The sequence below is a fragment of the Hemitrygon akajei genome, chromosome 12 (assembly GCF_048418815.1).
Source record: "Hemitrygon akajei chromosome 12, sHemAka1.3, whole genome shotgun sequence".
Classification (NCBI taxonomy): Eukaryota; Metazoa; Chordata; class Chondrichthyes; order Myliobatiformes; family Dasyatidae; genus Hemitrygon; species Hemitrygon akajei.
This window is the reverse complement of record NC_133135.1, coordinates 112,958,620-112,982,275: the sequence shown is the minus strand read 5'-3', so window position 1 is coordinate 112,982,275 and position 23,656 is coordinate 112,958,620. Positions and strand designations below refer to the sequence as shown.

Below are 23,656 nucleotides of genomic sequence, written 5' to 3'. Positions count from 1 at the left end.
TGTTTACTCTTTTCCACAGATGCTGCCTGGACTGCTAATTAATAGTCAGTTCCTTTAGCCTAAGAAAATGTGTAAACATCACATAGAGAAAATAATTAGTCCTTGAAATGCAGAAGGAAGAATTTCTAGGTAAGGTATTTAAATTGGCTTTATTAAAGGTGTTATAAGTGTAAAGGGGGTTTCTTCTTTTTCTTTGTTACTGCGTATGTTAATCAAAATGGCATCTTTGTTTTGTTAAAAGTAAAAATGCTTTGTTGCGAGAGAGTGCTGGAAGATTGTTTGGGTTAAAATTTACTGATAACGAGAATTGTATACCTTTGTAAACCAATTGAGATTAATGTTGTTCTTTCTTCTGAGTCTGTAAGCTATTGTTGGCGGGCTTTTGGGGAGATTGGCGCGAGGGGGTGAGAGAGAGAGGACGCAATGCTGTAAACTGGGCGAGGAACAGACCCCAAGCGGGGGTCTGAGGCCAGGAGGTACCCCGAGGAGAGGCGACAAAGATAGATGTGCTTGGTTGACTACTTCAGGTGGTCCTGAGCTGCGAGTCGAGGAGTTCGGAGGGGATCGAATGGTGGCCAGAAGACTTCAGTAATTGAGCTCCAACGGTTGTGCACGAGGTGGTTTGGACTTTGATAAGTTTGGCACCTTTTCTTTATTTTCTTTTCCTTCATATATACTGTATTGTTATTAATCACTTAGTTATAGTAATATTCATAAATTGTAATCATTTAATCACATATGGGGTACTGTCTGTTTTTGGGTGAGGCGGGGACATCACACAGCATCCACACCAGCTGATTACCCAGTTTGGCGGGGCCGAAAGCTGCTCCCCCTAGACGAGAACGAGCTGAGCGAGCCTGAGGCAACCTGGGGGGGGGGGGTGCATAAACATAAATCGAGCAAAGAATTCAGAAGAAATTCTTTTATCCAGCTGGTGGCTAGAATGTGTAATTTGCTACTGTTGGAATAGTTGAGACAAACAGCATGAAGCACATTGGGAGAAAGAAAGGAATAGAAGGACATGTTGATAGGGTTAAATGAGGAGTTTGAAGGAGGATTGTGCTGTGGGTAATATAGGAGTATAGCAACAAAAGGACTAACTCCCCCTTTATTTCTGGTATTACAAGGTCGACAACATCCCCTGTTCTCCCTGTGCTCCAAATCTAACAACATTTCTGATTAATGCAGATCTAGCCACCTTAGATTTTAAGTTTTAAATTGCTTTATTATTGTCACATGTACTAAGACAGTGATAAGATTTGTTTTGCAAGCCATCAATGCAAATTATGCCAACATATCAGTACACTGTGTTGAAACAAGGCAAAACCAATAACAGGTTGCAGAGTAATCTGGTTGCAAAGAAAATGCTGTGTAGTAAATGATAAGGTGCAAGGCCATAATGAGTTCAAGAGTCCATCTTATCATGCACGGTTCTATTCTGGTCACACAAATAACCAACGAGAGGAGCATTAGCTGTCATTATGGAGTCACAGAGTTATAGACCATGAAGACAGGCTCTTCAGCACAGCTCCGCCAAGCTGAGTTCATCCCATTTCCCCACATTTGGCCCACATCCCTCAAATATTTCTTATCCATATACCCATGTAAGCATCTGTTCAATGTTGTAATTGTACCCACCTCTACTACTTTGTCTGGCAGCTCTTTCCATTTACTCATCATTCTCTGTGTGAAAGTGCTACCTCTCATACCTCCTTTTAAAACTCCCCCCTCACCGTAAACCTATACCTTCTAGTTTTAGACTCCCCTACCTTGGAAAAAGACTGAGCATTCGCCTATCTATACCCCTGATAATACTGTGTACAGTGGATTCCAGTTAATTTGGAAACATCAGGACCAGTACATTGTAGCCCAATTAAACGGCTGCTCCTTTTAGCTGAAGCTACATGGAAATAGTTAAAAAGGTATAAATAAAGGCAAATTGAGCAATAAATTATGTATTTAAGTGAGTACAGAATGAATCAGAACACTACCAATACTACCACCATACTATAAAACTGTATTAGTTCCTAATACTAATTGACAGAGGAACTCATCTGTCTTGCTTTCTTTTTATCCATGGAAAAAAATCAGCAGATGTAATGGACTGCCTTAATACGATGTTGTTGATGATAGCATCCACCAAGTCTTCATTTTAATTGTCACATTCAAGGTAATTATTGATACCTTCAAATTCTTCATAGTGCCTTACTTGTTGAATTAGAAATTGTTTCATGTTCTATCCTGGCCATTTGTGGCACTGCCAAACCTGAATGCTTGAAACCGCAGCGAACAAAGCAGTTCTGAATGGTTTTATTGCTTACTTCGTACCAACTATCAGTGACAAAAACCAATACATCTTGAAAACAAACAGACACAACTGACGCTATTTCAAAACTGTTCGCTCTAAGCATGGTGTAGTGTCTAACAGCAATGCAAGTGCATGTGACTGACACTAGTTAGAAACTGTTCGGTAACAGCATCCTGCCACAATTAAATGGCTTAGTGTCCCAAATAAATGAGGGGATTATTTTTCTAGTAGTGTTTGTTCTTTAAGAGTTGTCCCAAATAAGAGACTGCCCCGATTAGCTGATGGCCCAATTAACCAGAATCCATTGTACCTCTCGAAAAGCTCACCCCTCAGTACCCGATACGTAAGAGAGATAATTCTTTATAATTCAATATAAAAGGATGAGTTAATTTAAGTTTATAATGACTTTTAAAGAAATTAGTAGCAAAGAGGGGAACTTTTTCTGCTGGTGGGGAACGTTTAGTTAGGTCATTATGAAGAGAAGCTAAAATACTTCACCCAGAGAATGATAAAAAAAAACTTCTCTTGAAAAGGGCACTAAACGCTTGTTCAATTAATAAATCTTAAATTTGAGACTAGACTGGATTTTAATGTACAGTGACATAAAGGGATACATATGGATGGAACAATGATATATCTCACAGAACACAGACTAGGTTTAGATATTTTTGTCTGTGCTGCTCCTCACCTGTTTCGCACGTTGACTGATTTCCACTGCAAGGTCGCCCCCAGTGCTCCCAGTTCCAATTATTACCACTCTTTTCCCTTCAAATTTTAAGGGTTCTTTATAATCTTTACTATGCATGTATTGACCCTTGAACTTTTCTATGCCTGGGGAAAATCAGGAGAGACAATGTTAGAGCATTTGCTTGGTGAGTATACTCGGTAATTATAGTAAATATACATTACACAGTAAGCTAAGTAAATTTCATATTTATGCTTGTGCAGTAAATTGTCATCAAAATTTCAGTACAGGAGGTGGTTATTTACTCATTGACTCTGGCTGTTTTCTCAAGTCTATTTTCCTACAGCTTTACATTTTCTCAAATCCCTGGTCAAGTTCCACCAATTGGGCTCAACAAGCACAAACTCCATAAATATATTTTGTAAAGAACATGCTAAATATGTCCACGCTGTCCAATCCCACTTGAAAAGTACTGTTCTTTTTCTCACACTTTTCTGTCTGAATTGGGTGGGATTACAACTAGAGGTCATGGGTCAAGGGTGAAAGGTGAAAATTTTAAGGGAAACAGAAAGAGACACTTCTTCATTCAGAGGGTTGTGAAAGTGTGGAATGAGCTGCCAGCGCAAGTGATGCATGCAAGCTCAATTTCAACATTTAAGAGAAGTTTGGACAGGTACCTGGATGGTAGGGGTACGGAGGGCTATGGGCCCGGTGCCAGTTGACAGGAGTAGGCTGCTTAAATGGTTTGACATGGCCTAGATGGGCTGTAGGGCCTGTTTCTGTGCTGTACTTTTCTATGACTCCGTAACTCTAAACATGTCATACATGTTAAATATTTTCTTTCTCCCCTATCAAATTGTTTAAGATTTCCCAACACTTAAAATATTCTCTAATTTTCGAAACCTTTCCTGTTAACACTTAGACTGATAGTCATTTTTTCCCCTCATTTCTACTGATCTCCTCGATTTGCTTTTCTTTCTGCTTGCTGTACTTCCACTGTATTGTGAACTCTCATTTTATGATAAATCTTTCAATTGGATTTTATTTTTAGTCTCATGTCTTTATCCCTCACACCTGCAATGCCATTTATATTTGGCAAGCCAGATTAAAGCTGCATCCTAATGTTCCTTTAATGTTTCTTTACTAATGTCGCCACCTAGAAAAAAAGTGTCACTGTATCTCCAGTCACTGAATCCTTCTACATTTTACTAATTTTTAAAAAAAACTTAGAAGTGTACCAAAAATAGCACACATTGAAAATTTGTTGCTTAATCCATACTTTGAGATAATTAAGTTGTAAATTCCTGCTAAAGTCAGGATTTGAATAATGAAAATCATTGTTTTCAATTGAATTCAGAAAATATTTGAGAGCTCCTGGGGCTTCCAGATCTCCATGCCAAATCAAGATAAATAGAGAAAATGTGCAGCAAAGGTATAGGACCTCTGTTGAGGTTGCAGTTGGTGGATGGAGTGGTGAGATGGTTAGGAAAGAGGAAAGAACAGCACCCAGGTCTATTTTCACAAATACACACACACACACACACACACACACACACACACACACACACACACACACACACACACACACACACACACACACACACACACAGTTTGCTCTTAATGAAAACATTTAGTGATTTATATATTTGCTCTCTCAGAACCCTTTGACCCACAACTTCATTTATATTCTTTTCTTCCCGTGTAAAACATGGCCTCTTAATTTTTTCTTACCAAAAATAATATCTTGCAGTTGTCTATTTTAAAACTAGTTTCTAATTACACATCCATTGTTCATGCAACAAATTACCCAAAGAAGAAATATTTAACCAGTCATCATCCAAGCTGACCATTCCTCCTCGTATGATCTCATCTAAAAATTTTGAAATTGTTATGGAGTCCGGTTTCACAATTTATATTAAAAATAGGTTTCAGCTGGTGGTGTCAGCTCTCATCTTCAAAGGAACTCGCTTCCCAGTTCCTGCCACTTTGGAAATTACACATTCCTCCTGCTCTGTGTTCTACCAAGGACCTAACAAGCTACTTCACAACTTGTCTCCCAACTCTGGATGTACTGACTTTATCAAAAGTTTTGGTTAGTATCACATTGCTCTTTGGGTGACATTGCTGACCATAGACTAGTAGCAGGGTGACATAAAAAAAACATTAATTATAATATTTGCAATGCAGAAGCTGCTTTATGAAACACTGTGCAAACGGAAATACTTTCACTAATTTCTTACACTGTATGTTCAGCTTAATTCCCTCAACCTGTGCTTTAACTGATGAATTGTGGTGAACTACATATACCTGTCTGGACACGCCCCCCCCGCTGACTGCTCCTGTGGCTCCTCCCACGGACCCCGGTATAAAGGCGATTGGGGCCTGAGCCCTGCCTCTCAGTCTCCAGGATGCAGTGTGGTGGTCAATTGCTGCTTATTCTTTCTTCCAGTCAATAAAAGCCGATATCTCGCCTCACGTCTCGGAGAGTTATTGATGGTGCATCATGAATATACTCATTTTACTCACCAGGAAATGTATCCAGAGGTAAATGATGGTCAGTATGATGACCGATACAGACCAAAATAGCATCAAAGGTAGTCGTTTCCAAATTTCCCTCAGTATCACTCGTCACTACATCCCACTGTCCAGTGGTAGAGAAATCTGTCCGCTGTGTAATACTGCAGACATTGGTCTAGAGGAAATGCAAAGGGAAGTGGTTAGACAGTGATTGTGAAGGGAGTTTTCAAAGACAGCATTAAGATGCAAGTAAGTACCGTAGATTCCGGACTACAGAGAGCACCTGATTAAAAGCCGCTGGCTCTAATTTTAGAAATAAAATCAATTTTTTAATTGTAAAGGCCGCACCGGATTTTAGGCCGCACCGGATTTTCGGCCGCAGGTGTCCCACGTTGTAATATGAGATATTTACACAGAAAGATATTACACGTGAGGATTTTTTAACTTTTAATTAAATCCATATGGTAACAAACAAATATATATTGCAAATGCTTTTTTTCGAACCGTGCCTGTAATACGGCTACTTTTAAATATACATACGTATCGGTAACACAAATTACGTTGCATATACTTTTTTACTGAACAGCACGAACAACATTCCAATATCTCCTAGCGACTGGTAAAAATATATATACTGCAGCCTACCAGGAAAAGTTATTGATCGCCTTTAACTTAAAAGCAGCGTTTTCGCTCGGGTCTGATGAGCTCGCGTAACGCGATCGGGTCTAATCGGGTCTGATGTGCTCGGGTCTGACGCGCTCGGGTCTGATCGCAAACCGGTATCCCACAAGACGCGGCGAAACCGGGTGTGACGTCATAGCATCCCGGGATGTAGTACAGAAAACAAATATAGTTAAAACACTTCTAACTTTAACTAACAAATGAATTACTAAGCGAAAATATTATAAACTAAGTAACTGCCATAAAGGCAGCACAATGCTTTTCTTCGAGTGTTTTCCATGTTGATGAGGGTGAGTACAAATGACTGATTTACAATAATTTAATTGTGAAAGTGCGCTTGATTTATCGTACAATTTCATTGGACCTCTGTGAACTACTCATCAATTTTATTGGTCTACTGTTACGAGGCAAAATGTTTACGAGGCGGCATGAAAAAAAACCATGTATTAGCCGCTCTGGATTAAAGGCCGCAGAGTTCAAAGCTGTTCAAAATGTGGGAAAAAAGTAGCGGCTTATAATCCGGAATCTACGGTAAGAATTGCCACGTCATTAAGTTAAATAATAAATATTCCTCTTCCAGTTTTCTGCATTTTCAATGACCCAAAGAAAGCATTGCTACTTTAATAATTCTCTTGTTTAGGCTGACCAGCTCTTTGTATTTGACTCTCACACTACATCTTTTTTGCTGGATACCTGTTTGAGTTAGAAAGTTAATCAGACAATGAAAGTAATTACATTTAAAATAAGTCTATTCACTTCCCCAATTTGACCTCACTGGAAGGAGACTATTAATATTATACATGAGTCTCATGCATCGGAAATACAAAAACAATGATTTGGGCTTCACCTAGTCCAAAGTAGCTTCCTAGACAAGTTTGCATTTGTAAAGATGTAGCCATCACAGGTTTCCTTTTGACGACAATCTCCAAAAGGCACCAATGTCTAACTAGTTTCAAAGGCTAGTAAGAGTAGAATGTGCCTAATAATCATTTTTCACAATTGTCTCCACTGCTCAGTGACACCCTTGTTTTCCAGCTGAGCCCAATAATGTGTTTGGGGTACTCGCTGAATTACATTGCAGAATCTTGTGCATCTGTGGAGCGTAAAAGGGGAAAAGCTCTTGGTGAGTAAGGGAATTAGGTTAATGGAAAAGGAAAGCTATGTTTGTACTTAGAAACAAAGCATTGTGTTTAGTCAAGAATGCACAGCAGTGCCTCCACTTCTTTTGGAGACTGAGGCAAGTGAGGCTTCCCACCCTCATTCTAACCACATTGTAATGGAGCATCATTGAGAACATCCTGGCTGGCTGTATTACTGAATGGGTTGGGAATTGCGAGGCATCTGACTGCAAGTCACTGTAATGGATCGTGAGGACTTGAGAGAGTCAGAGAGTCATCAGGCTCTCTCTTCCACTCCCCCCCCCCACCCCCAGGACATGTAACAGAAGTGCTGTGTTCGCAGTGCCCTCAACATTGTCTACCATCCGTCTCTCAATCTCTTTGACCTCATACCCTCAGGCAGAAGGTACTGCAGTATAAGAACAAGGGCTGTTAGGCTTCTTACCCCAGACTGTGAAATTTCTGAACACCCTATTTATGACAGCACCCATAGCATTATACTATTATATATTTATCTATATGTCATACATGCACTTTCTTCAACTTATACTTCTACAGAATATTTTTTAATCTCTTAATACTATTGTGTAAATATCATTTTATGTGTGGTTGTGATATATGCACTGTCTTTTGCACCTTACTACCTGGGAATATTGTTTCGCTTACCTGTATACATGGACATGGTTGAATGACAATGAACTTGAACTTCAACATTCAGATAGCTGATTAACTGATTCCCTGCTGAGCACCCTGGATTTCTCCCTAGCATCAAGAGTGCTACTGGAATCAGCACTAAAAGTGGTATCTCCCAATAACAGTAATAATGATAATAATCCAAAATAGTGGTCCGTTCTATTATTCCTATTTTTGCAGCATTCAATGCTTTATAGCATGCTGAAGAATTTAAGATTGCTATCCTCATCTTAGATCCTTCCAGGTCCTTTCCTTGCTTGGCTCCGTTATTTTTTTGAAGCTTAGTTCCTTCAACAAGATTCTTACTAGTTTTTTTCCCAGCATACAGAAGGAAAAGGGAGTGAGAAAGTCTATAATAAGCACAAAGTAGTCGGCGGAGGTCAGTTAGAATAAAGAGTGTTGGGCAAGTAGAACAAAGTGCAGAATATAGACCCAGAAGTTATTTTAAGTTCATGAAGATCTGAAAAGGGGAGTTTACCTCATTCAGCCTGGTAGTGGCAGTGATGTGGAGGCATTGGTGATTATTTCTATATTAGAAGTGTTGAGAAATGTCTAATATAAGCAATGTTATAAAGTAAACTTACTCTAATTTTGAGGAAATTATATTGCAAGCTCCCAACAGCATGAAGTTCAATAGTCAGATTCATCATGATAATGGCTGGAATGGTAAAAATGTATGGACCCAATTAATATTGAATAGCTTATAGGAAATGTTCAGAGGTGAGAGAACATACCAAATTCCATAAAATTATGTCATTATTTTCTGGATTTCAATTCTCCAGCATGTCTTGGAAGGCAACAAAGGGAGCCTGAATTGGTGAGGTGATACAACAAGCATGTCGTTTCCATCTGGTTATAGATAGCATCAAACAGAGTCACCAGGTCATAGGAGCACAACACAGAAACAGGAGCACACAAGGAGATCATGCTACTTGCATCTAGCTGAGAAGCACTACCTGTGGAGGATTCAGTTGTTGCTTTAAACTACAAGTGAAGATCTGACTGGAATTTACTCTGCTGGATCACCACTGCCTGTTGCTTCAGTGACAAAGGCTGATTCCAGACACCACTGGGGCAGCTGTACCAAAATACATTAATCACTCGACGTAGTGGTGGCTACATCAGAAATATCGCCAAGTGTGATTATACAATATGTAATTCACTGGTGTATACTGAGCTATTGGGAGAGTATTTTGAACCAAATGAAACAGTGAGTGCCAATTTTGCTGAGCTCATCAGGTCTAAAGGTATCCAGTTTGCTTTGGAGTTTGACTGTTCCAGCTGACCATCAGAAGTGAGCTTTCCTGAGATTGTCAAAGTGATGCAGGAACATTTAGAAACAATACAACACAAAACACTGGGGGAACTCAGCAGGCCAGGCAGCATCATGGAAAAGAGTAAACAGTCGATGTTTTGGGCTAAGACCCTTCATCAGGACTGGATGAAGAGTCTCGGCCTGAAACATCAACTGTTTACTCTTTTCCATAGGCGCTGTCTGGCCTGCTGAGTTCCCCTGGAATTTTGTATCTGTTGCCTAGATTTCCAGCGTCTGTTGATTTTCTTTGTTTTGACATTTAGAACCAAAGCCGTTGTTGATTGTAGAAGATTTTAGGTTTCATAAGTGGAATCAAAAAGAAAGGGAGTCCACTTCAGCATATGTGGCTGAATTGCAAAGATCGTCTGAGCATTGTCAGTTCAGTAATGGGCTTAATGATAGTTTGTGGAATCTTAAAAGAAAGCATTCAAAAACAGCTCCTAACTGAAACACAGCTTACATCGAAATGAGCAGTGGAAATCGCTGTTTCAATGGACACTGCAGACAGAGACACAGTCAAGAACAAAAGTGAGCATAGGACAAGCGACTATAAACAGAAACCAGCCTGGCCAATCAAATTGTGCCACCGTTGTGGCAGGGGCACCCATGAACCAAAGAAATGCAGATTTAAAGACAGAACATAGAAAATATAACAAAGTAGGACAAATACAAAGAGTTTATTGGGCAGACAACAGAAGGAATGTCCAGGGAAGAGAAAAAGCTAAAAAGTCAAGTTGCAGTTTCAAAAAGAGCACTAATCTGTATGCTGTTGACAAAAAAAAAATCTGATAATGATGAAAGTGACACAGGATTGTGCAGTCTTGAGATTTACAATGTGAAAATTAATAATAGAAAGCATGGAAACAGGCCATCTCGGCCCTTGTAGTCCGTGCCAAACGCTTACTCTCACCTAGTCCCACCGACCTGCACTCAGCCCATAACCTTCCATTCCTTTCCTGTCCATATACCTACCCAATTTTACTTTAAATGACAATACCGAACCTACCTCTACCACTTCTACTGGAAGCTCGTTCCACACAGCTACCACTCTCTGAGTAAAGAAGTTCCCCCTCGTGTTACCCTTAAACTTTTGCCCCCTAACTCTCAACTCATGTCCTCTTGTTTGAATCTCCCCTACTCTCAATGGAAAAAGCCTATCGACGTCAACTCTGTGTCTATCCCCCTCATAATTTTAAATACCTCTATCAAGTCCCCCCTTAACTTTCTACGCTCCAAAGAATAAAGACCTAACTTGGTCAACCTTTCCCTGTAACTTAGGTGCTGAAACTGAGGTAATATTCTAGTAAATTTTCTCTGTACTCTCTCTGCCAACTGAAAGCAAATTAAGGAAGGTACTGGATGATGCCACAGCTCTCTCCATGCTGTATGCTATGAGCCATTGTCCAAAGGAAGACAAACAGGCATTGGTGCCAACCTCTGTGTGCCTCCAGTTGGAAAGCATATTGGATCAAAGAAGGACTATGCTGCTCAGAAGAACTGTGGAAGTGATGAAGGCACAGGTCCAACAACACAGTTTTTCTACGCAACATAACTGAGAAAGCTTCTGATATGTTAATCAGGCAGATACTTGTGAAATGTGGCTTGGTGTTACGTATTGGAGTATAAAGTTGCATTGTTTGCTGTGTAACCAAAACTATGTAGTCAGTTTTGTATTTGCTATTTGCTATGTATGTATCCAATTTAGTAGGAGAATGAAATCTCTGTTTTGTCTCTGTACTATTGAACACATCAGTGACTTAAGAATGTAGCCAAATAAGAAGATAATGGTGTGTTAATGAGAGGCTAGCTAAGAGATAACTGTGGCCAGGGATGAGGTAACACGTGGCCCAAAAAGTAGTTTAGAACATGATTAAGTTAATGGGTAGAAACAATAGTGTGAAGTCGGGAGCTGATGTACTGGTGATATGGAACTGTAGATATTGGAGTATAAAATATTATGAAGTATAAAACTTGTATTATTTGCTGTGTAACCAAAACTATGTGAAATGCTAGGAATGTAGAAGACAATGGTGTGTTAATATATGTTAATGAGTGGTAGCTAAGAGATGTAGTCAGCTTTGAAGTTTGCTATGTGCTATGCATGTATCCAATTGAATGTAGAAGACAATGGTGTGGTAATGAGAGGTAGCTAAGAGATGTTTTGCTTTGAACTTGTCTGCTGTGTAACCGAAACTATGTAGTCAGCCTTGATGCAGATTATGTAGTTTGAACTTGCTATTTGAAATCTTAAGAATGTAGGAGACAATGGTGTGTAAATGAGAGGTAGCTAAGAGATGTGGACTAGAACATGAATAAGTCAATAGGTAGAAACAATAGTGGCGGATGTACTTGTGATACGCAACTATAGACCAATTGGATATGCTAATGCAACTAAACCAGGAGATTGCTATAAAAAATGCTATGTACAAGGATTGGTGGGCAATCAGCAACTAGCTCAATGACTGTCTCAGCTTTGATTTGCAAATTAAAGTTTAATCCTTCTTGAAGAATCTTCTGCGTCTCCTGGTCATTTGTGAGGAAAATAGAATAGAATTAGAGTAGAAAATCCTCGTGGATACCGCCTTAAGAGATAAGGGTCTGAACGGGCGAGGTGTTAGACTAGGCATAGAATTAGAGTAAGTTTAGTGAAGAAAAAGTCCACGTGGTGTTAGACTAGGACTAGGTGTAGAATTAGAGTAAATAATATTATCCAGTAAACAAACTGTGAATCTCTGAAATACCTTAAAAGAGAGAATAACATGACAGGTAAAGGAACGGCAGTAGAGATTCTGAGCAAAAAATTCCCGTTAATTAAAAATGAGATCACAAAAACTTCAGAAAAATGGGAAAAAAGAACCAAAAACTTGGTCACAAAGTGGCCAAGAGAAGGAACGTTTGATGTAAGTTTGTGCGAAGAAATGGAAGGACTAATTAAAAATTACAAATCAAAAGATAAATCTAAGAAAAGAGAGCAAAAAAGAGAACGAGAAATGGAAGTGCTAAAACTCTTCAGAACGGAGGGGGAAGGGCTGAGGAGGACAGGTAGAATATTGATTACAAGCGAGGAAGACACTAAGGTGCTGGAGAAACAGCCTGTTAGAGAGAGAGAAGGGTACAGTGAGAAGCTGGCTTCGGCTCCATACCCGGATGCGAAAGAAACAGAAAAAACCCCTCCCTATAATGAGGAAGGAACCCCTAAGCAGTGCCCCCTGCTGATGGGAACAGTAAACATGCAGGGAGAAGTACAGGTTTGGGATAATGAGGAGGAAAAAAAATACGAGAAGGAAAAAGCGGCGATATGGAAGGAGATACAGGCAGAAAGGATAAAGATAGAACAGGTACAGAGAGAAATTCAAGAACAGATTGAACGGATGAAATACTTGAGAGAGGGAAAGGAATATGAGGAGTATCGATTATACCATAGAAATAAACAGACTAGAAAAGAAGGTGACTCATTGGAGGAGCAAGAGTTAAGTGGAAAGAGAGAGGATACGAGAATTTGTGGGGAAGAGGTAGGAGGCATAACCCTAGAAGGACAGAAGGAGGCAATAGGGGAGAGACTTGCGGAAGTAGAGAGAGAGCCAGATAAGTTACTGAGAGGGGATTGCCAGAAGAGATGCGAAAAATACTCCAGGGGCCAACCAAGTATAGAATTAAGACAGAAAGGAAGGACTCCACAGGGAGACCGAGGGAAGAAGAGGACCCCGGAGACATTTGTGTGGAAGGCAGTAAAGACATACCCTGAGACAGATGGGGAGTCAGGTGAGGAGGAGAGCCAGTGCAGGTGGGAAGAAGGAGGAAGAATGATGCCGTTGTTAGTAAAAGGATCAGGACAAATGCAGTATATCCCTTGGGGATCCCAGGACCTAGAAGGGCTGAAAAACACTCTGCCCAATCTACATGAAGGAGCAGGGAAATGGATTAGAGCCTTTGAAGAAGAAACAATGGGACGATTATTGGCTATGGGAGATTTGAAGGCACTGTTGATAAGGTTGATGGGAACCTCCAAATTTAACGAACTAATGGAAATGGCTGGCATAGTAAACTCGAACGACCCAAGAACTGATGGAGATGGGTTTGACAGAGTGAGGCAGAGGGTATGGCAGGCCCTCAGAAAGCTTTATCCACCCAAAGTGGACCCCAAAGCCTTAAAAGGGGATCCACTGGGAGACACTGAAAAACCAGCAGCCTACGTAGAAAACCAGTTGAAAAGGTGGAGACTGGAGACTGAGCAAGAGGTGGCGAATAGCTTATTTATGACCTCACTGTTCCAACATAGCATTTTGGATGCATTGCCACCACAAGTAAAATCCAAACTGGAGGAAGTGGTTGGGCTAACGTCAAAGACCCCACAAGAATTTAGAGACCACGTAGTCCATGCGGTTGAAAAATACCGGAAAGGCAAACAAAGGTTGGCTGAGCAGCAGGAAGAGGTGCAAAGAAAGTTAATACAAATGCAGCTCGAAGAACTCAAAAAGAAGGAAAAAGAGAAAAACAAAAAGATGCTGCCAACAGCCACCGGTTCGAGTACAGCCATCGAACTGGACAAAGCACTGCTATATGGAGGGACCGATCATACTGTAAGACAAGGGCTGGAAAACCCCATGCCAATAATTGACTTTGAGGGAGCATTCCCACAAATGCTCTATCAGGAACAGACTAAATTCAAACAGCCCAGACAGGACTGGAAATCCCAAGGAGGGGGGCAGAGGAGCTATGGGCAAAGGAGACCAGTGAGAAGACAGTGGTATAATTTCTGACAAATGAAGTGATCCCAAGGTTTGGAATACCTACAGAAGTTAGCTCAGACAATGGTTCAGCTTTTATCCAGAAAGTGGTCAAACTGGTACTACAGGCGCTGAGGATAAAGCTAAGATTTGGATGTGTATACCACCCTCAGTCGCAGGGCATGGTAGAGAGAATTAATGGAACCCTAAAAGCCAAACTAAACAAAATTTGTGCAGACACTAAACTTAATTGGGTCGATGCTTTACCGTTAGCATTGATGAGTTACCGCATGCAAACTAATCGAATGACATGCCTGACACCACATGAGATGCTCACTGGGAGGCCCATGCCAGTGCCCCAGTGGAGAGGGCCGTATAAAGGACCTAGTTTGGAACAATTGGAAATAGAATTGAAACAATACATGCAGCAGCTAACTATGATACATAGGTCTATTTATGCACAGGAAAAACAGAAAGAGCCGGAGACCATACAAGGGGAAGGACCGATTAAAACAGGAGACCAGGTTTACGTGCGAGTTTTTCGGAGAAAGTGGAACGAGCCAAGAAGGGAAGGACCCTTTACGGTAACCAAGGCATCACCCACCGCAGTTCAGGTAGAAGGCCGCTCCACCTGGTACCATCTGAACCACTGCACGAGGGCAGTCCCGCAAGGGCAATCAGGTGAAGTGTCCGAGGTAAGTGATGCGGAAAAGCAGTTAGCGGGAGACAGACGGGGGAACAAGAAGCTGACACTGCACAGCAGGAGTTTGATCAATTAGTAAGGGAAATTTTTGATTCTGAGGACGGGCCTCAAGATCCTCAGGATGTGGTGGTGGATAGTAGGGCTTCTGCAGATAATGGGGGTGAGCTGGGAATGACCAGTTGTGCCCCTGGGGACAAAGCACCCACATGCTGCAGTGCAGACTTGGGAACCATTAGTGTGGCAGATATAGAATGGGACTGGTAAGTCCCCACAGAACCTACAGTAAAGAAGTAAGAGGAGCACGACACTTACCTCCTCACCATGGTTACAGACACGTACTAATCAGTGGTATCAATGGGCAACTTACACGGCAGGAATGATGAAGAGACAGAATTGTTACCTGTGCTCAAGGGAAAGCCCCACTCAGCATGTAGTTCCCATGCCTTATAACTCCTCCACTTGCACGCGGTGGCAAAGAGAGTATAGGGAGCAATGTGAACGACAGTGTTCAGGTTCGATTAAGGCTTGCTTCCTGAAGCTTTGTGTTATAACAGATCTCTGCTATCAAAGCTGTATGAGAAACGCACCAATGTGCCCATATTGGTGTATGTTATATCAGGCTTCCTCGCAGTTTGATCAATGCAAGCTTGCCTCTGACTGCAATTACAGCAGACCATGGGCTGTAAACAAAAGAAGCCAGACACCTACACTGCAACAGCTTATAATGCAGGACCATCTGAATTATGAGTGTTTCATGCGGGTGGGCACTCACCCGGTTGGCCACTTCCAAGGCAACTGCACTCAGACAGGGGATATAACCCCAGGTAAAAGACACTTGACGGGTTCCCCTCCTCCTGAGGGTGCAATGGACTCTCAGACTATCCCATTAGCAGATACTTGGTGGCTGTGTGGACAGGAAGGAGGTCTGAGATCTACGCTCCCCCTCAGGTGGGAAGGAACATGTACGCGTGTCATGCTGCTTCAGGAAGTTATAATGTCCCCTGAAGTACAGTCCAATGCTAACTTCCCTGAGCAGCGGACTCTGCTACGGCAGAAGAGAAAATATGACCCGGATCCGACAATCCGGATTGACAGTATAGGGCAGCCAAGAGGTATACCTAACGAATTCAAGGCACGAAATGAGATTGCTGCAGGCTGAGAAGCTATCATACCTGTGATAGGGGTGAGCAAAAATGTTGAATGGATAAACTATATATACTATAATCAGCAGAGATTCATCAACTACACCGATGATGCACTGGAGGCCTTAGGGCAACAGCTAGATGCAACTAGCAGGATGGTGTGGCAAAACAGACAGGTACTGGATTGGCTTTTGGCAGAAAAAGGGAGTGTGTGTGTAATGTTTGGAGAACAATGCTGCACTTTCATACCAAACAATACTAGCCCAGACGGGTCTTTCACCAGAGCAATGAATAAATTAAAGAATCTGCAGACGGAGGTCAGACAGAATGCAGGATTTGAACATCAGTTATTTGACTGGTTAGAAAGTAGACTCGGAGGATGGGGAGCATGGCTGACTAAAATAGCAATAACTGTCAGTATTATATTGTTGAGCTATGCGCTTGTGCTGTGCTGTTTTCTTCCTTGTCTCAAATCTCTTGTAGTGCGTGCTGCAACCAAACAATTTTCAATGCTAGTGACAATTACTGAAGCAAGCTTAGTGGAGAAAGAAACACCGAAAATGTATTGTTACAGCCTACAACACCTGCAGGATGAACAAGAGCAAAACAACAGTGTGGGAGTAGATTGTAAGGGCTTTTGAGTCTTTTTCCCTGTCTCAGATACAGAGGGACAGGTTTTTGGCTCAGCGGCCCAGGGTAACAGGGAGAGAATACTTTGAGGTCTTGACGCAGGAAATTATAGTTTAACCCGAGATTTGGGAATAAGTGCTTGAGTTTATTGGGGCTTTTGTGTGCAGACTCTTAGTCTTCTTTCTCTGTGTGAGACCCTCTGGGTCTCAAAGGGGGGATATATTGGAGTATAAAATATTATGAAGTATAAAACTTGTATTATTTGCTGTGTAACCAAAACTATGTGAAATGCTAGGAATGTAGAAGACAATGGTGTGTTAATATATGTTAATGAGAGGTAGCTAAGAGATGTATTCAGCTTTGAAGTTTGCTATGTGCTATGCATGTATCCAATTGAATGTAGAAGACAATGGTGTGGTAATGAGAGGTAGCTAAGAGATGTTTTGCTTTGAACTTGTCTGCTGTGTAACTGAAACTATGTAGTCAGCCTTGATGTAGATTATGTAGTTTGAACTTGCTATTTGAAATCTTAAGAATGTAGGAGACAATGGTGTGTAAATGAGAGGTAGCTAAGAGATGTAGACTAGAACATGAATAAGTCAATAGGTAGAAACAATAGTGGCGGATGTACTTGTGATACGCAACTATAGACCAATTGGATATGCTAATTAAACCAGGAGATTGCTATAAAAAATGCTATGTACAAGGATCGGTGGGCAATCAGCGACTAGCTCACTGACTGTCTCAGCTTTGATTTGCAAATTAAAGTTTAACCCTTCTTGAAGAATCTTCTGTGTCTCCTGGTCGTTTGTGGGGCACAAGAAACCACCACATACGCTGGGGGTTCAAAGAGCTTCAGAAAAGTTGCAAGCACTCAGCTTTTGTGAGTATAAAGATCCAGAATCTACTCTGTGTGCATTAAAGTTATTGCATGAACTTCAAATGGGAGACAAAAAGCTGCTTGTAAAAGTAGATGCATAGACCAAAAGTCCAGCTGGATGAATGGAAGGCCGAAAAGAAAGGAGTCAATAGAGATAAGATAACAGAGGTTTTGTCAGAGGATGTTGTGGATGAGGAAATGGACAGGAGAGATCAGGTCATAAAGGGAGCAATAGAACAGTTAATAAGAAAATACCCCAGTGAAACTAAATGGACCTTCCTAAGATCAAGGTGCACAACCTAGAATGAGAAAAACAAGGTGACGAGAAAGGGAAAGGCGTGAGAGGGAGTGGCGTGAAAGAGAATAGGAACATGAGAAAGAAAAAGAAAGGGATTAAAGTAATTCCAGAGAGGGAAAAGGAGAAGAAAGTTGCGCAGAGTTGTCAGAAATATTTCCTAAAATATCAGAATCTTGCAACCACCATGGAAGAGGCCCCAGAATCTGAGGCTACGTCCACACTACACCGGATAAATCCATAACTGAAGCTTTTTCTCTTCGTTTTGATCCGCCGTCCACACTAAAACAGTGTTTTCATCCCCCGAAAACGGAGATTTTCTGAAATGCTCTCCAGAGTGTGTAATTTTGAAAACGCCGGATTTGCCGGAGCAGTGTGGACGGGGTAACCGGAGAAATCTAAAAACACTGTCATGACGTGCCGGAACAGATGGTGACGGCAGCGCGCCATTTCATTGTTTTCTTGAATGCAACCTAACAATTTCAGAACAGACGGCAACAAGACTGAAGCTAGAAGAGTTAGAAATGTACTCACCAAATACTTTGACCCATAACTTACTGAATAAATAAGTATACTCAGTTTGCCCTGTTTTCTGTCCTTGCTTGTATGAAGATGGTTTACCTATTTATGCAAGTACTTCTCTGACAATAGATGTGTAACAGCCTAATGTAACATTGTATGGAAATACAAGATAATACTGATGCAGACATGTTTTATACATTTAACAAGGGGCTTTATTAATGCGACAGAGTTAGTGAGTTTTTCAATGTTCGTCGTCAGCCGGGTCATACTGTCCGTGAACTCCCTGTCGGTTGCCTCCATACGCTCCAGTATTTGCTTTTTTTAACTTTTAAGTCCTCCTGCGCGAGAGCCAACAGCTGTCCGTCGTGTAAGTTTTTCTAGTCTATAACTGAACAAATGCGCACCAAGACTTTCACAGCGAGATTCGACACCAAACATGTCGCTTCTTTTTGGTAGATGTGTCCTGTGCATGCGCAGTAGGAGGAGATTCGCTGAAATATCCATTTTAATGTGGACAGAGATATTTTCAAAAACGCTTAGTGTGGACGCCTATTGTTCTTACGTGAAACCAGCGTTTTCAAAATGATCCGGTTTAGTGTGGACATAGCCTGAGATTGCTTTCACAGCCACAAGTCTCATCTACCAAGCAGAGTGATCCCTGTTTCAGGAAAGACATTATTCTGCAAGAGTAAGAAATCCTCCACAGTGATAAAATATTTAGGCCTGAATGGGACAATTTAAAATTTACTATGCTGTGGATGTCTCTGTATAGTAGTTGTATTACATAGTACACAGTGTATACATAAGAACATAAGAGATAGGAGCAGGAGTAGGCCAATTGGCCCCTCAAGCCTGCTCCGCCATTCAACAAGATCATGGCTGATCCAATCTTAACTCTAGTTTTCACCGAATCCCACAAGGCAACAGTGCCAACCAACAGGGCACCATGCCGCCCATTTTATTTTATTATTCATCCCGCCCAAACCCATGTGATCACCCGGGGAAAAAAAACCGAGTTGCCAATTGAGGAGAAAAAATCTGGAAAATTCCTCTCCGACCCATCCAGGCTATCGAAAACTGGTCCAGGAGATCACATGGCTGATCTAAACCTAGCCTCATGTCCACTTACCTGCTCGCTCACCGTATCCCCTAATGCCATTTTTATCCAGGAAAATGTATATGTATATAATTAAGATGCGTTCTTTATTGAGTTGGAGTTTATACCTAAACAGGAAGGAGCATTGTATAGTATTGTTGTATTTCAATACACACACACACACACACACACACACACACACACACACACACACACACACACACACACACACACACACACACACACACACACACACACACGTTAATTGCATATGTCAACATGCTACCACGTGACACCTTGCTAAAAGTAAAGATGAAGCTAGACCTGCTTTCCCGGTCTCCCAGGTTTCCTTTGAATTAATTTAAGATTTTGATAATAGACAACAGATAACTTTCCTCAAAAATAGATGTAAATCTTACCGCAAATTGTATATACTTCCTCAGATTGAAATGTGTAGCATAAAGGACCAAATACTCCTTAACTTTGGAGTGATGCATATAGTTTGAACAATCGTCAGGAAATGGAAAGTCACTGTAGCACATCATCTCTTTAGAGGTATTGCTGATCAGCGACTTATAGATGCTAGATCTCCCATCCGTCACTTTTTCCTGAATAAAGTTAAAAAGAATACATTTATTAGCAAGTTAATACAAAATTACTAGTGTGATTCACCCCACCCTCAAATCAGTTCTCCAGAAAATCGGTTGCTTTGTTTTGAGAATGAAAGTTTTATGCACATTTTCCTTGTACCTCTGTCTCAAAGGTACGGCAACCAAGACTGCAATTTCCCCAAGTCACAATAATCAGACTGTTCATGGTGTGACCTATAATCACAGTGTGGCTTGGATTTTGCTTGGCTTTAGTTCACTTGCAGACTGTTGGCAAATCCAAACACAAAAGGTGTCAAAATTGCTGACAGATTCCTGTGGACAAAACCAATCGTCACACTCAGTTGTTGGTCTTATGTACAGAATCCTGCCGTGTACCACAAACAGACTGCAATTGCCCAGTATTTAAAATCTGCTCATTGATCGTACAACATGCACAGGATCCATAAGCCCAGTGCATTAATGGAAATTTCACAGCAGAAATCATGAAAGCTAAATAAATAAAAGGAATCCAGCTATTTTCTCAATTCGTTTTTGTTCTTTAAGAGTTGTCTCAAATAACTGGCTGCCTCAATTAACCAATAGCCCAATTAACCGGAATTCACTGTATTTTCAAAGGCATCTATCCAATGTCAATTATTCTTTCTCTTGGAGGAAAGAAAATCATTTGTTATTTTTCTCCTTATCGTTTGGTAGCCACAGCTTAAGTTTTGCTAGTTGTTCGTGTTACATAAATACAACAATTCGGAATTCTAATTTCAAGGAATGTGGAGGGAAGAAGATCTTAATAACGTTCATGTTCCCCACTTTAACTTCTGACTCTGGATCCACAACAAGAAGAGAATGCGACTTGACGTAAACATTTCAATTTTGCTTCTGGATACATTGAGCATCTTCCTGTACTTACTGTAACCAATAAGTGGCCGTGAGGTACATGCTCATGGTCTTCTAGTGCTGTAGACCATCCACATCAAGGTTCGACATGTTGTGAGTTCAGAGATGCTCTTCCGAACACCACTGTTGAAAACCATGGTTATTTGAGTTGCAGTCACCTTTGTGTCAGCTTGAACCAATCTGGCCATTTTCCTCTGACTTCTTTGCAGATCAGCTATTTGCATTAATGAGCAGGTATACAGGTGTACCTAATACAGTGGCCACTGAGTGTATATTTCCAATACTTTTAAATGCCAAACAGGTGTGCATAATTTGTGAAATATTTAGCAAACTGTGCTTCAGTGTGCAGGACACCACCAAAGTACAGTTAACAGAGACCATCCTCCACTGCCTACATACTATGTCCTCTTTGTGCTCCCATTGCAAAACCAAGGTTCTCAGTCCCATTCTGAATGGAATGCTATTGGACCCCTCAATGTAAATATTCATCCTAAGTTGTCAAACCCGAACAATGAGAATTCCATAGTTTTGGATCATTGTCACAATTGTACCTCTGACACGTGACAGTGTTACACAGTCCTGGTGTTGTATTCCCTCTTCACAATGAAGCTTCATTGTGAGAGCTGGATAGAGAAGTGGGGAGTCAAGTTCGAGAATTACTCAAATATAAAGTTAAAAAATCAAACCCATGGCCAATCCAAACCAATTTGAAAACTGTAGGAATTTGCAGAAAAGCAGTAAATGTGTTGTTGTGCTAAACGAACTTTGTTCTGGGGCACAGAACAGAAGCTAACCATCTTCATTCAAGATGGCACCAGCGAACGATGATCCCTTGGGCAACATCTTTCAGATAGGTAATCCCTTCAATTATTTCACTTTCTCTGCGATTGTTCTTTTGGTCTTGATTGTGTTACAGAAGCTATTGGAGCCTGCGACATGCAGTTTGGAATTCGATCGAATGTTCTAACGCTCTTGCTGTCCAGAGAGGACCGAGGGCACAAGCTGCATCGTGGAAAAGATGAGAAATGGGGCGCGGGGGGGGGGGGGGGGGGAAGAGGCCATGATTAACTCCATTTCAAAGTGCTGAGGAAGATTGAAGCACCGAAGCGAAGGAGGTCGGCTGTCACTCTTCACAGAGGCCATGGGGTCGACAGCGGCTGGCAGCCTGATCGACAGCTTTCAAACCCGGCACGGCAGTTGCTCCTCACAGAAGGACTGAGTTCGTGCAGCTGCTCTCCTCAATGCTGACAGGAAGGTGTTTCCAAAAATCTGAGATCTCTGTGATTATTGGACTGTACTTTATATTGCTGTCCTTCAGTTTTTGGTGTGTTCTTTCTTGTTGCCGGCTGGCAGATGGGGGATATGTTACTTTCTGGGCAAGGGAGGGGTTGGGTTTTTGATGCTAGTGTCACTATTCTCTCCTGCGAGGGAGGAGGTTGGGGGTTTGATGTTACTGTCACTTTCGTTTTGTGAGGGAGGGGTTTGATGTTACAGCTGCCATTTTCCATGTGGGTGATCTGTTAGTTTATGTGCGAGGAAGGGGGTGGGGGGTTTTGGGGTCTGCGAGTTTTGTTTCTTTTTCGTTTTCATGTTGAGGGAGGGAGATTGAGGTTTTTTGTCCTTCAACAACCCCCATGGTTTTTCTGTACTTTGTGGCGATCTGGAGAAGATAAATATCAGAGTTATGTTGTACATGCATACTTTGACAATAAACTGAGCCTTCAAATGAATGATTTGAAGTTGAGAAAGTACCGAGTTAGTTTGGTAAAACATGACTTAAACTGAACTCACAATTTCAACCTCAGCGCAAGTCATCAAGGTCCCTTGGGACTGGATAGCTGAGCACCAAGTTAATATACATAAAAATAATATTTTTGTGGAGTTACACCCATTTTAAATTGATCTCAGTGAAAGCAGGAGATTTTTTTTAAGTGCAAATGTTGGAAAGTGGAATAAAAACAGGTGTGCAAAAACTCAGGCCAGGCAGCATCTGTGGAAAGAGCAATACAGTTAACATTTCAGGTCTGGGATCCTTCAACAGAACAAACTTTGTGGAAACTCACTTTCTTCCACAGGATTACTCAATAACAAGTAGGTTTCATTGGTGTCTAGGGCAGTGGTCCCCAACCACCGGGCCGCAAAGCATGTACTACCGGGCCGCGAGGAAACGATGTGATTAGGCGATATGAAACGATATGAGTCAGCTGCACCTTTTCTCATTGCCTGTCACGCCCACTGTTGAACTTGAACGCATGCGAGGTCATTACCCATGCGAAGTCATCAGTCGCCTAAACGCAGTGACACCCTCGCGCCAGGGATCACTGGTTAGCCTCAGGTAACCAGCTGGCGAGAAGTGCCGTTGATACTGGCCTGGAGCCTGGACTGATGGGCGCTGCCTCTAAACCTGTTTGGTACACCAAACGCTCGTGGGGAACCCGGTGCTAAAATATTCGCTGACGACCTAATTCGGGCTCGGGGTTTCGTAAGAGGCAGAGCAGCTACCTCGCTGTGATCTACTGAAAATCATCCCTCGAGTCAAACTTTCATTAGCCAATAGATTCTACCTACCTACAAGGGGGCTGGGCCGCGCCCTGTCACACCCCTCGCTCGGTCGGCTGCTCTCTCTGGACTACGTCCGCCACGGCCCCCGTACGGGGACCTCCGGCCCTTACCTTGTCCTCTCACTGGTGTGTTGCAATGATTTTATATGTTCATACGAGGAAAATATGTGCTGTGTGTTTAATATCCAAACGTTACTTAAAATGTTACGATGCTATTGACTTAAAAGTGAGTTATAATTAGCTTATCGCTATGTTCATGCGATGAAAACATGCACTGTGTG

At 41.6% G+C, this 23,656-nt stretch overlaps 2 protein-coding genes across 2 annotated transcripts in view; both read right to left on the bottom strand.

Annotated features, from left to right (window-relative positions):
* LOC140737393 (flavin-containing monooxygenase 5-like) overlaps positions 1-23,656 on the bottom strand; it is a 116,232-nt gene that overhangs the window by 13,598 nt on the left and 78,978 nt on the right. The window contains exons 3-5 of the mRNA XM_073063874.1: positions 19,732-19,920; positions 5,520-5,685; positions 2,997-3,139 (exon numbers count right to left, since the gene is read on the bottom strand). Of these exons, the coding sequence (XP_072919975.1) occupies positions 2,997-3,139; positions 5,520-5,685; positions 19,732-19,920 (498 nt within the window). The remainder of the gene's footprint in view (positions 1-2,996; positions 3,140-5,519; positions 5,686-19,731; positions 19,921-23,656) is intronic.
* The window catches only part of LOC140737395 (flavin-containing monooxygenase 5-like), a 219,636-nt gene that overhangs the window by 117,031 nt on the left and 78,949 nt on the right, over positions 1-23,656 (bottom strand). The gene's annotated exons all lie outside the window — the stretch shown is intronic.